The sequence below is a fragment of the Vulpes lagopus genome, chromosome 4 (genome assembly GCF_018345385.1).
Source record: "Vulpes lagopus strain Blue_001 chromosome 4, ASM1834538v1, whole genome shotgun sequence".
Taxonomy (NCBI): Eukaryota; Metazoa; Chordata; class Mammalia; order Carnivora; family Canidae; genus Vulpes; species Vulpes lagopus.
In genome coordinates this window covers 68042770-68057112 of record NC_054827.1, presented here as the reverse complement: position 1 = coordinate 68057112, position 14343 = coordinate 68042770, and the positions used below count along the sequence as shown (strand labels likewise).

Genomic DNA, 14343 nt, shown 5'->3' with positions numbered 1-14343 from the left:
GGAGAATCTCAAGCAGACTCTCCACTGAGTGTGGATCCTGGAGCCCAACATGGGGCTCTATCCCAGGACCCTGAGACCATGACCTCAGCTGAAATTAAGAGTCGGACACCTAACCCGCTGAACCACCCAGGCACCCTGAGAGGTAGACTTTTGAAACCTGATGTTTTTGCTCCCAGAAAGCATTTGTGCTCGGCTATAATTTCCCTTTGCTTTAGTGTTCTTTTATACTAGGATGGTGTTGCAAATACAGACCACGGTGTCCATTTAAGCTTCATAAGAATGCATTAAAATCACTTCGGGAAATAGCAACTGGATTCCATTTTCCAACCAGATCAATTCAAAGAAAAACTTTGGAAAACAATTTTCCGATTGCTTTCTTCCTCTCCTAACTCAAACTCCTTGCCAAAGAGGGTTCATCACTTTCTGAGCCTTTCCCTTTTTGGACTGACGATTACCATCAGTGCCTGGGGTTTCCACCAGTTCTTTGCAGAACTCAAGTTATTTAAACCCAAAGTGGGTACTGTCTGCAGATGAAGGGCTCTGTGGATCCTCCATAGTTGGTCTGGACCAGATTTAAACTGTGCGTGATCTGGGCTGGTGAAGAGGTTACTCCTTGCTCTGCAAGCAATGATTCAGAGGCACAATGTCACAGTTGCTGCCATGAGATGGTTTCTCTGTTCTGATTACTGGACAAGGGATGGCTGCGAAAAGTTGCCAGAAACCATGCCATACACAATGTAATATCTCTACAGGTTGTGGCCTATTGACAGAAAACAGCCAATTTGCTAATAGCCGCAAAAATCACCATATCCAGGAAAACTGGGTTGTGTTGTCTATTTGTATCACCACATAGGAGGGTCTCCTTGAGACGGGTCGTCTGCCGGGAATCCTGTAAGTCAGTATCAGGGCAGGGAGGATGTTATCTAATCCAGATAAAATCCTAGTGTTCAGCACTAGAATCCGAATGGTACCTCTGGCTTCCCCAAAACAAAAATGACTGGTGTCCTGCAAACAGATGGTTTTGCTTGTCCCATATTAATTAAAATAAGCAGTTGATTTTATTAGCTGCTTATTCCATAGAAACCACTGCCTCTCTGTCTCACAAACAACTAAATGGAAACAGAGAACCCCTTTTAAATAAGCAAGGTGTTACTGAACCCTGTTGTCTACATGAGAACTCTTGGTTTAAAGTGGGTAATAATAGGGGTACCAGGGTGGCTCAGTCGGTTAAGCATTTGCCATCAGCTTGGTCATGGTCTTGGGGTCCTGGCATCAAGCTCCCCATTGAGCTCCCTGCTTAGCAGGGAGTCTGCTTCCCCCTCTCCCTCTGCCCCTTACCCCAGCTTGTGCTCGCTCTCTCTCAAATAAATAAATTAAAATCTTTTAAAAAATGGGTAGTAATAGAATATAATAGGAGTTCCTTAGCAATAAACCCTTTTCTCTCATGTCTAGCACACTTCTTTTGTCGGAAAAAAAAAGTGCTTTTCTTGGATAGTTCCCAGTAGCAGCACTAAAGAGGCATCAGCACTGTCATATCCCTCTTGATTCAGATTTGGCTGATGCGCCATAACAGAGCCCTGGGAAGCATGGCTATGTAGATTCACATTATTTCTCCCTTTTTGTACATCTGAGCCTTCTGTTAGCAGTTTGAATCCACGCTATTTTACAGACAGTCCCCTGGCACCAAGCTCAGATTCGATATTCTTCCCACAGAGAGAAAAAGAGGATTCATGATGATGATATATGGAAAATTGTGAAAGGTTGTACTGGTAGTTTGGGTTGAATTATGGGAAGCCTCCTTTCTGGGACAGTGTGTTCAAATGAAGAAACTATTATAATGGACAGTAAGGCGCTGTTTTTGTGTCTTCAGAATGTGTTAGGGAGAAACGTTGATCTGAGTTATGTATATGCTTTCAAATAGCTTTACTTTGCAGAAACAAAATAATGGCAAAATTACACTGCTGCGGTTCTAGTCTAGTTCTTTGCAGTTTGTCAACAAGCTTTCGTGAGATGCTCTCAGACGCTATTGAATATGGAGGGGACGTGGACTAAAACTTCTCATTAAATTTTGTGTGCCTTTGATTCCTTTATTTCTCCCCTTAATCGAGTAGACAACTAACGTTGTGTCTAAGAACTGATGTTTTCTTTTCAAATACTAGAGAGATTTGAGGGAAAAAAAACTTTTTTTAATAGTCTTCCAGTTGTGGACAGAGAAGCGTGTTAATGGGCTGGGTTCAAATTCCATTTCATCAGTTTTGAGAATTTTGTTTAATCATGAACAAGTGACTTATCTGTTTGGACTTCAGTTTTACACCTATAAAACAGTGTCTCTAACACCCACCTGGCATGTTCTCGTGGGAAATAACTATGATGGAAACTTCTAGAATAAAGTAGGAGGCTCAGTAAGTGTTTTCCCTTTGACAAAGTAGCACATGCTTAGTATTGATCATATGTTTAAGTCCCTTGAATTTGTTTGGTATTGTTGAGTGATGGGGGTGGGATATCAGGATACTGATAAGTAGTGTTCTCAGTGGTTACCTGCAAAAAGGAAAAACATAACTGGTTAAACTTGTTCATATCAGTGATATCATGGTTTTATTACTTTGAGAAATGTGTTGTGCCAGTTTTCTTAATATTGTTGTCTCAGGAGGCTTTGTTTTTTTTTTTTTTTTTTTTTTTTTAAATACTTTCTTGATCACAGGGTTGGTGGTAGTTACCATGTGATTACATGTTTTTACAGCCTTAAATTCTTACATTGGCTACTGCTTACAGCATGGAGTTTAAATTTAAAGTAACTGTCCCTTCTTGGTGACCTGCTATAGAAATTAACCTATATTGATGAAATGGTAATTTGTAGTCATCTAAATAATCTTCCTTTCCCTGTGCTATAATGAGTTCATAATAGTTTGGCAAAGGCCATTGTCTGATCTATTCTTCAGCAAATTACCTGTCTTGTAAAAAAAAAAAAAAGTTATTCATTTACTTATGAAAAGCCTTACATTTAATTTAAAATATAGGATTTAGTATCATAGAGAAAAAGAGGTCTGAGGGTTCAAAGGACTCTCCAGGATCACAGTTTAACTAAATTAAAATGGCAAGAAACTAGATTAATGGCCAGAAAGTGACAGGGAAGATACAAGGTTATCTCTAATCATCGTGAAGGTGTAAACTTGAGGACTTTTTTTTTTTTTTTTTTTAACTTGAGGACTTTTAATCCTTATTGTGACACCGACTACCTGAGTGGCCTTAGGTAGACCCATAATCTTTCTGTGAATCAGTTTCCATTTCTGTAAAAAAAAAAAAAAAAAAAAAATCCAGTGCCTGTTAGTTCTATTCACAGCATAATTGTGAGAAGAAAATGAAGTAACACACACACACACAAAACAGTGCTGCTCAGCCAGCCTAAGGGAGACAGAGCTTGGCTGAGATCTCTTCAAGATGTGGCTTCTCCAGGTAAACCCTGTAAACCCCCTTGGGGTCATACCTCCCTTACATAGATCTTGAGCTCTCAACTTAATTGCAGGAAGCAAGCTGTTATACTGTAGAACTGTTATACTGTTTACTGTAGAACTGTTATACTGTAGAACAAAAGCCCTGACACCTCTTACACTTGGAGAGAAAAGAGTTAAATCCCTTCTTGTTCTTCTCTGTTCTGCTGAAGCCCTCAGAGCTTCCAGCTGAAGGCCGTTGATTGGCTACACACCGTATTTTTTTAAGGTGCTCATTTTTAGAAAAAGAAATTTTTTACCTTCTTTTCTTCTGACAGAATTATTATCTTGAAAAATGGGGCATCAGTAAAGTCCTAAGTCAGAGTATGATGGGACATCATTGATGTGATGTGTAATATAGACTTTGTTTTCCCAAAATAATTTTGCCAAATACTATTTATTCTTCAGAGGATCTCCTCCTTCTGAAGGAGATCTCTTCTTCTTTTTTTTCTTTTTTTTTTTTTTTTTTTTTAAGATTTTATTTATTTATTCATGAGAGACACACAGAGAGAGAGAGAGGCACAGGTAGAGGGAGAAGCAGGCTCCCTGCAGGGAGCCTGACGTGGGACTCGATCCCAGGTCTCCAGGATTACACCCTGGGTCAAAGGCGGGCGCTAAACTGCTGAGCCACCGGGCTGCCCTCATTTGTTTTTTCTAAACTGGCTTCAACAGAACAGAAAAGAAATCATTGAAATCTGAATATATTTGCTTTATCAGAGAAGTTATGAGCCAAGAAATAAAAATTGGTAGAAGGAAGACATTCCTAAGCGCCTGGGTGGCTCAGTCAGTTAAGCATTTGCCTTTGGCTCAGGTCATGATCCCAGAGTCTTGGGATCTAGCTCCAGATCACACTCGCAGCTCCGTGGGCTCCGTGGGGAGCCTGCTTCTCCCCCTCCCTCTCCCTGCCACTCCCCCTGCTGGTGCTCTCTCTTGCTCTCTGTCAAATAAATAAATAAAATCTTAAAAAAAAAAAGAAAAAAAAAAAAAGGAAGACATTCCCAAGTTACTCTGTCCTTTTACATTGTGCAGCTGCTGCTAAGAGTAAGAATACAATATGGATCTGATCATTCTAACAGTAGTTTCCTATATTCTCTATATTGTGCTTAGTTATTTCTTTTTAATCAAAAGAACCAACTTTTTGAATTTCATATGTGTATTCATTGCTATAACCTAACCATTCCAAGAACAACTTGAGGTGACTTGTAACAAAATGAGAGAGAAAAGAAAACTCCAAATACAAAAGAACTTTTGTTTGGCTTGCATTTCATTTCAACCTTTGATCCTTTCTTATTGTAAATATGTACTTAGCTACTTTAAATTGATTTTTGTTTTTATATTTCCTTTTAAGTCATTAATTGTCTGTATTGCTTTGATCGGTAATGCATTAGTCAGACCTCTGCGCTTGTTAGTGTCAGATGGCTGGCAAATCAGGCGGACCTGAGTTAAAGACAGATGTTCTTCAAAAATAACCATCTTGATGGGATGAGCACTGGGTGTTATTCTAGAAGTTGGCAAATTGAACACCAATAAAAAATAAATTAATTAAAGATAAAAAAGAACAATAAAAAAAAATTTATAAAAAATAATAGCCATCGTGGGCATCCCGGGTGGCTCAGCAGTTTAGCGCCACCTTCAGCCCAGGGCGTGATCCTGGAGTCCCGGTATCGAGTCCCACGTCAGGCTCCCTGCATGGAGCCTGCTTCTCCCTCTGCCTGTGTCTCTGCCTCTCTCTCTCTCTCTCTCTCTCTCTCAATCTCTCTCTCTCTCTGTGTCTCATGAATAAATAAATAAAATCTTTAAAAAACAAAATAACCATCGTAATAGCGAAGGGAGCCTAGTGTGAATTGAACTCAGTTCTGCCAAAACACAGGACCGAAGACCTTTGAAGTCTGGGAGGTGCTCAGGGGAAAGCACTGAGGAGTGTTCAGGGGCTTGGTGCCTCTACTAGGCCATCTGGGTTTGTTCGTTGGCACCTACCCAGAGGAAAAAACAGGCTCCTCGCATCTTTATGACAGGAAGCAGTGATGTAAGTTAGAGCAAGGCATCCACTGGCTGGGACCCAGGGCAGAACTATCACACTGAATGTGAGAAGACAGTTCTGGGTTATAGAAGATTTACATCTCACAGAGGCAGAGCAAAGATTTGCAGTCGGCAGCTTTCTGAAGCAACTGCACTAGAGGGGATTCAACAGCCTACCTGCCTGTTGCCAGGTTTGGGCTAGAACAAGCAGAAAAGTTACTTAACCTTGATTTCCCCATCCGTAAAATGGGGAGAACAATAGTATTATATCATAAAGCTGTGTTTTGAGGATTAAAGAAGTTAATACCCAGAAGCATTTAGAACAGTGCTGGCACATAGTAAGCTCTCAATAAATGTTAGCTCTCATTCTTACTGTCTTTAGAGTGGAGTTCGTAAGAGTATCTACCGTGTTTGAGTGTTTTAGTTATTAAATGATATAATATGTTGAGAACTATGCCTGGCACATAATAAGCATTGAGTAGCTGTTGGCTTAGCAATAGTAACGGTAGCAACAGCAGCCATTAGTGGCACTAAATATCTTCTAGTTCTGAATTACTCATAACTCAGGATGGCCAAATAGAAAAGAATCTTAAACTTACTTTTTTTTTTTTTATGTCACACTGGAGCTTTGTGACAGTGGTAATTCAGAGATTGGAAAAATATTTATGAACAATCTTGTACATGATTATAAGATCTTTAAGCATTATTTTGCCATTGGATTTCTCAGGTTCTGGATACACAGTCCACGTTTCCATTGTTTATGAACCTCAACCTCCTTACTGCACAATCTTAAACATTTCCCAGCACATTTCCTTCTTACCAAATAAAGGTGAATCTAAATAATTATGAAGTCTTTTAAGAAACAAAACAATTTGCTCAATTGAAAAGAAATGGCATATGTAAAGGTAGTAATGAAGACTGAATCTTATTTCTCTAACTTTTCAAAATTTAAGATGATTTGAGGTGTATTTGAACTTTGCACCCAACATAGAATTTTAAAAGAGGTACAAATTTCACAATTTTTCAGTGCCAACCAGTAGTAGGTTTAGAGATATGCAGATGATCTCCATCTGTGTTTATGGAATCTCTTGATTTTGGCACTGTACAGTAATAATCCATGAAGTGTGAATTATTAAATGAGTTTAGTCTATATTTGTATTGCGTATGTTACCAACCATGGCACGTACTTCACTGCATAGGGTCTTCCTCTAAGGAAGTAGAATGCAGAGATCAACAGAAGCCCATTGTCAAAAATCTTAATGTCAATATATTTGATGGTGGAAAAATGCCCATTTAGATAAAAGACTGCTGGAAAAGAAAGAGTAACTTGAGTTAAAGTTGATTTCTTCAGTGTATTGCCTAAAAATATTAAAGTAAGAGAGAACAGCCAAATATTATATTTTAAGACCAACTTTTATTCACTGTACTTCTCTAATTAATATTTGAGCAGTTGTAAAATGATTCAGGAAATTAAGTATTTAATTATGTATATAGCAAAGATGGTCAATACTAACTCGTCCCATTTTTAAGTCAAGCGCGTTGAAGTGTTTCCCTCTTTTTATAGAATCATGTGAAAATGTTACCTTTTCATGTGGTAGTACTAGAAATGTCACCCGTGACAACTGGTCTTAGATATAATATTTGAAGTCAATTAGGAAAGAATCTTAGAAAACTGTTTGGGGTACCTAAGTTTTCTAAACTGGGCCCGTCCATTAACTTGGTCATACCCAGTTGGCAGAGAACTTCACCTCCCTGGGCCAGTAGTTCTTTTTCAGTCATACAACCCATGCTTTACTAGTTTTTTTTTTTTCTTCTTCTTCGTTTTACTAGCAGCAGATTAATTCGGATTTTGTACCTTTCTTTCTCTAATAGTCTGATACATACCTCTGCATGTCAATGCGTCTGCCGGTGGATGAGGAAGCCTTCGTGAGTAAGTATAGTTGGATGGTGTGCTGGGGTGGGCGGTTGAAGGGAGGGCAGCTATTTGAAGTCCGTGAAAGGTTCTCTGTGATGGTTATGAGCATATTAATCTTTTACTGACAGTCTCTAAAATGCATTTATCATGCCTAATGCAGAAACAAACTAGAGAGAGCCGCTCAGAGACAAGATTACAAACTGTATCTGGAGAGATTCATGAGTAATAGTAGTTAAAGAGTTGCATGCAGATGTCGATGGTTGCCAATACCGTGTGGTCCCATTTGTATAGTATCGGCTTTCTGTCTGTGGCTCGATGCTTAATTCCGCTCCACTCAACAGACTGTTTATTTACCTGCTGGTTCATGCTATAAATCGACTGTACTTAGACTCAACATCAGGGAATTTCAGATTTTACCTGCCAAACAGTAGACGGATAGAAAGGAAGGAAGGAGAGATTGAGAGAAGGAGGGAGAGAGGGGGGCCAAGGAAGGAACATTGGTCCTATCTGTTTTTTTTTTTATTATAGGATAAGAGGACTCGTAAATGGCAGGCCCTTCCCCGGCTGAGACTTTATATGAGATAGGAGAAGTGACAGCCTGCCATCTGTTTTCATCTAGGTTGCTTTCATTGAAATAACCCTATGACAGACTTTTAGCTATTTTGGGAGGAGGTGTGATTGGCAAATTATTCATGGATTTGTTGTTGTTGTTGTTTTTTTTTTTCTCCCACTGCTTTACTTGTCTGGTTTGAGATGTTGATTTTGGAGAAAGTAATGGTAATGAGAGCTGTGCGTTGGTCCCATGAAACTAATCTTCAAGTGGGCTGTCTGAAATGGCTATTATGTGAATTATACAACGTGTACAGTCTCTTCAGGGCCATCCGAGGATGAATTTTCATGAGGTGTTCCCACAGGAATATACATTATAGACCTGAAAAACCAGAGCAATGTGCATTTTCTTCCCCTCCATACTTTAGTGGCAACCTCACCAGAAAATACAACTTCTAACAGCCCTCTGAAAATTTGTTCCCATAGTTAATTCCTAAGATTGAAAGTCAGACCTTAGGAAGTTGGAGTGTTGCCTGCGTGTCCTTATTTTGTATAATAATTGAATATTACCGAGAGAAAAAAAAGTAGAAAGGATAGTTGCTCCCAGATCCTGAACTTTAAAGACAGAAAACTAAATTCCTGATTGTAGTGCCTCGCGTAATGCTAAGTGTGATTTAGGATACAAATTCATCATTAAAATACCAACGGTAAAGCTTTCCTCAGTTTCATATCCACATTTTTGGCAGCTTAGGAGAAAATAATATTTACTCGCTGAAAGGCGATTTTACATAAAGTTTTTTTCTTCACTGACTTTATATTTTCTTTCCAAGTTCCAAGAGAGTCTTGATTGCTCCTGTTTCACATGTGCTTGGAAGAGAAGGCCAGTCTCCATACCTATATAAATATGACAGTCATGTCTCACAGAAACATTACAAGTCTCATATTAATAGGTTACTGATTTGTTTTCTTGATGAAAACAAGAGTGATGGTAGCATATGATTTCAGAGCCGGTGACTCTAAGGACTGTAAATATATATCCCAGAATGCATTATTGCTCTCCTAATATAAATGTGTTTGCTTTCACATAAATTAAAATTGAAAAGCACAAGTGAATATATTCAGTCAAGGAAAATATTCATAGGAAACTCATGAAGGGCTGCATTAGAACTAGGGGACTAAACGTCTCTGCGTTTTCTCAAGCACTTCCCTTCTACGATCAAACTGTTCCCAGTTCTAAGGTCCTTAACGGAGCTTGTAAGATTAATAATTATTTCCAGTGTTTTTTTTTTCCTTTTCTTTATTGCTGGGAGGATTGCATGAATACTAAAGATTTTGTCACTTGTTCAAGTCCTTTTTGGTACCAGCCGCAGGCGACGTGTGGTTACCATCAGTCTGCATAAGCCAGCAACCACAGGTTTTTAGGTGTAAGCAAATTAGAACTGGAAAATTGAAAAAAAAAAAAGAGAGAGAGAGAGAGAGAGAGAGAGATACCAATCACTTATATAAGGTAAGGGGAAGTTTGCATGTACTGTCTCATTAATTGTTAGAACAAGCCTGCAGGTAGTCCCATTTTATAGTTAGAGAAACAAAGACAGGAACATCTCTTTCTTTGATTTAATCAAATAGTAGGGCAATAGTTTATACAGAATCCTTGCTCATATCATCAACTCATTGCTACCTGTTTACTAAGGGCCTACCAGACACTAAGATACTTAGAGCTCTCTCTGTAAGAAAGCCGTCTTGTAGAAGAGGAAACAGAGGGTCAGAGAGATCAAGGAACTTGCCCACGCTTTTTACTAGCTATGTGTTACTCTACCTGTATGCTGTTAAAATCACAGTAGATTTGGATGTGGGGTAGTGAATCAAGGAAGAAGTGAAAGAAGTCATCAGATGGATAGATGGAGCCAGAGTACAGCAGGAGCACACGTCCACCTTCCTGACATCAAATTCAATTATTCTTCCATTCCCTTACCTTCGCTCCCTACTGAGGACATTCTGGTCAGTTTTGACAAAAAAAGACCAAAGCTCAAACCATCTTACAAAATGAAACCCAGTACGCATGAAGATTAAAGATATGCAGAAGGAAGAGGGTTTGGATGCATAGGTTGTATGTTGGGGGGCGGGGGGTGATAAGACATAACCAGATTCCCAAAGTGAAAGTTTTGCTAGTGGTAACCGAGAATTCGCCAATGAATGAAGAATGTGAGTTGTCCCAATTTCTAGGTCTCAGGATGCCTCACTGTAAGATTAGATATGGTTAAAAATGAGGTCTTGTGAAGCCTTTAATACTTTATCTTTTTCTTTTGTGAGACGTGTATCAATTTTATACTTTCTGCTTTCATTATCTGTGCCTTTTCAGTTTTTGAATGCCAGCAGGACGTGTGCACCTGGGTATGGTGGGGACTCAATATCGTTAGCTTAATACCTAAGTGAACACTAAACAAGTGTTTTGCTTGGCCAATTTTATGGCAGTATATCATATAGTAGACAATTTACCTTTTTTGCCTTTAATTATGCTCTTATTTGAATATAAAGGAATAATTATTTTTTAACAAAAGCCACTTGTTTGTAATTTCAGCAAACTTTAAAAATTCTGCTGTGTTCTTGGGCAAGGCAGTGGGGATGTGAGGTCTGATACAAAATCAAAGCAATTATAGCCTGGCAGGATTCTAGAAGACAAGAATACAAATATTATAACGTCTGAAAAGAACTTTCTCCTTTGGCTTTTCAAATTTTTGAAGAAAATCACAAAAGGCAGAGTACAATTCAGATTGCTTATTAGGACTAAAACAAACCCTCTTGATGGTGTTAAAAGCCAAAATTGCATTTGAATAATTCATAGCTTTGGCTCTCTGATTGTGTGACTAGTTAGGTAATTCATTTTAGATAAACACACTTCTTAATTTTGAGAAGAGACCATCACAGTTGTCATAGAATTTATACGTGCATACGCATGCCATATCTACGTATGAGCATACGTGACATCTTTGATGCATCTGTGTCTCTACTGGATTATTAAATGTGAATTAAAGTTGTTTGGGGAAATACTCTGATGAAGTTAAGCATAATTTTTGTATTTTGAATGAAATCATAGCTTTCCCTAGAGCGTTGCTTTTGTTTATTGTTTTAATAAGAAATCGCAGATTGGAGTGGGTGAAGGTATGATAAAATCGGCATTTGACCACTGAACTGTGATGCTGTCTAAAAGGTGTTTTACAGACACTCAGAGGAATTGACTCTGACAGCAGCCCACTCAGCCAAGAAATTTGACTGTCATCTTCATCCACTTGCTTTCCCTCACATGGATGACCAGTAAATAAATGTGTCTTTTCCTTAGTGAATGATGGCAGGTCCCTATCTATCAAATAGCACTATACAAATGAGATAGAAGCCATTGAATTTAGAAATAGATGAAATTAATCTAATGATTCATTGCTTTTCATTTTCTTGGGCTTCTCTCTTGAATGTAGAACAATGTCTACTGCAGCACAGCCCAGTTAGACTTGAGCGTTTCCAAATGTGACCTTTCCTAAACAAAGCACATGTTCATGTGATATTGGGTTACTTCAGAAGATACAGGAACAATCTCATTTGGATCATGCTTATGGGTCATTACATAAAGTCATTATGTGACTGTAAAGACCAAGGTCTGGCAGGATCTAATGCTCGGATAATCACATTTTGTGGCACGACAGCAGTAAATCGAAGGGCGTGAGTTGGGTGCACGTGTGCGTGTACATGCCGTGAGTCTCCATCCCCATGAAGGCACTCTGTCACCTTTCTGCTCCCCGTTAGTTGACTGCACATCCTTTCCTTTCTCTCTTCACCTAGGATTTTCTCCAACGTGAGAAAGGTAGCCTGTCTCTCCACAGGACCATTGGATACCTCCCCTCCATTGGATCCCCTCGGAAGCTTTTCTAATTTCTTAGTGAAAGTTACTTGGACAGAGAGCACAAATAGGGGCTACACTTACAGATGATGAGCAGATAAAATCTGATTTGCTTGGTCATAACTGGGAAGGAGACGCTGTTGCTGTCTGGCTTGTCTCAAGAGTATTTCTAGGATGCCCTCTGTGGTTTGGTCATCCAAATGCCACATTTCCAACATGACAACCCCTGAAAACCCCCAGGGTATTTTCAGGTGATAAAAAACAAAGGCAGAGGGAGGAGTAGGAACCATCTCATTATATTTTATAAAGCTGAGAGTTAGGAATGCCTTCAGTTAAGGATATTTGGAGATCACCAGAAAGTCAGTGACATGCTGACAGCGCTGTTTTACTGTAGTGGGGCCAGAATGCCACGAGCCCCCCCAACTCTCCGAGGAAAATGGCCAATTCGGAAAGCCCAGGTCTGAGTCTGATTTGATGTATGAATGATGCTTTTTATTAGCCAGGGGTTCATGGCATTTTGACAGTCATTCTGAAGTAGTCATTTCAGCTCTCACAGTGGGGCCGACTTCAGGGGCCAGCTCTAAAAAGGTGAGTCATGAACAGTTCTGGTCAGACAAAAACATCATGTGAGAGACAGGGAGGAACTCTGTCTACATCTGGGAAGATGATCTATTTGGATCTGCAGAGGGAAGGAGAATATTCCAGTAGCCAACAGCATGATCAGTGAAGAAGCACACTGGGCTCAAGCGTGAGCCGTCCCACCTGCTGGCCACATGGCCATGTGCATGTTGCTCAGCTTCTGTCCTCAAGGCTGGGCTGTTTGAGAGGAAAGGACCAGACCCCTAGGGTCACTGTGAGTAGTAGGGAGCCTGGCATGGGGTAAGCCCTCATACATGTGAGTGGTTCGGGATGTGGAGATGTGGGTTACAAAGTGGAGAGGGCCGCCCACCGGGGTGCGGAGTGGGTGTAGGGAGCTGTCATGTGGAAACGTGGTGGGCCGGGAGACGCTCACTGTTACACATGGCCCGGAGAGGCAAGAAGGGGCAATGGATTTCATTCTGTAGGAAATTAATAGGGGACTACTACAGGGATGACATTACAAACACAAGGCTTAATAAAGCTTATGCTATTTTATCTTGCACAGCCTGGCTGATAAAAAAAAAAGTCTATTTATTGATTACGTAGTTGGTTCTGACATATACCAAGAAGTTCCATTTTAAGAGGTATGTCACCCAGAAGTTTAACTCTTGTTTGTGCTTCAATTCCTTTATTCGGAAGCAAGGGTTACTTCATTTCAAACTTGTGTTTCATTTAAAGGCTTGCTCGGGTGTCTTATGTCTTGGTTAATTTGGCAATAGTGGCATCAAGCCCTCATAAACCGTGTAAAGGACTCTTTCCGAAGTGTGTATCATTGTCTATGCTAGCGAGAATTAACTACAATTTCTCTATGAAACTTTCTGATTAACAATGTTCAAGCCGGAGGTCTTTATTTTAGTGTAGGATTGCTTCATGGTTTTGCAGGCAGCCAGCAGAAGAGAACACAATATGCAGGATTGCTGTGGATTTTTAACATGCCGCTAAATGGGCTTTGCTGCTGTGAGCTTCACATGTATCTGAACCTTTCGGACCCCGCTGCTCGAAGACGAACGCTGAGGATGATCCTATCCTCCACTTACATGACAATTTACAGCATTATCTTCAGTTTCTTTGGGTGGATTTTTGAAAGATAATCTTCATTTTGGGGAAGACAAAGAAATGTTGACAGAAGTGATCCTAAGATCTGGGGCCTATCATTTTTTTTGTAAATGATAACAACTCTTTTACATGATTATGTCTTAAACCTTACATCTCTCTGGCCTCTCAATATTGTGTTTGGCTACAAAGCACTAGCCAACACGGACCCTGCACAGACATAAGCGTAAGCACGCAGGCTTACCCGGGGAGCCTGCTTCCAACCTCAGCCTTAAAACGAGTTGAGGTGATAAATAGGAAAGCTGCACAATGATGCAGAATTCCGCTGATCTCTTTCCTTAAAACGATTTTGATGGATCAACCAGTTTTACCCTCAGAAAACGTTTTTATAAATTTATTTTAAAAGAACCTTTGGTTTTACTGTTTGTCCTGTATGTTTAAGAGAGCGATGCAATCCAAGCTAACTAAGATGAGGTAACTGAGCTCTAAGCACGCTCACGTAATACATATTCAGCCAATAAAAATGTTGACTGGGGTCAGAATCAAACTGGGTTTCATCTGTGAAACTTTTCAAATGAGCACTTGCCTGGAATGACCACTGAGATTTACATGAAATATTGATGGAAGAAGGTCTAGGACTGATCCGGGATTGACCTTAAGCATCTGTATTTTTAATAAGCTGCATAGCGTAATTCTAATGCACAGCACCAAATGAGAAAGAACCACTGACAAAATTGTTTAATAACATATAAAAATATCCACAGCATAGGAAATAAACCGTTTACTAGGTA

At 39.6% G+C, this 14343-nt stretch overlaps 1 protein-coding gene across 14 annotated transcripts in view; it reads left to right on the top strand.

Moving 5' to 3' along the window:
• PAM (peptidylglycine alpha-amidating monooxygenase) overlaps nucleotides 1–14343 on the top strand; it is a 274617-nt gene that overhangs the window by 152215 nt on the left and 108059 nt on the right. For all 14 annotated transcript variants that reach the window (XM_041752522.1, XM_041752527.1, XM_041752526.1 and 11 more), the window contains one exon: nucleotides 7380–7437. In XM_041752522.1, coding sequence (XP_041608456.1) covers nucleotides 7380–7437 — 58 coding nt within the window. The remainder of the gene's footprint in view (nucleotides 1–7379; nucleotides 7438–14343) is intronic.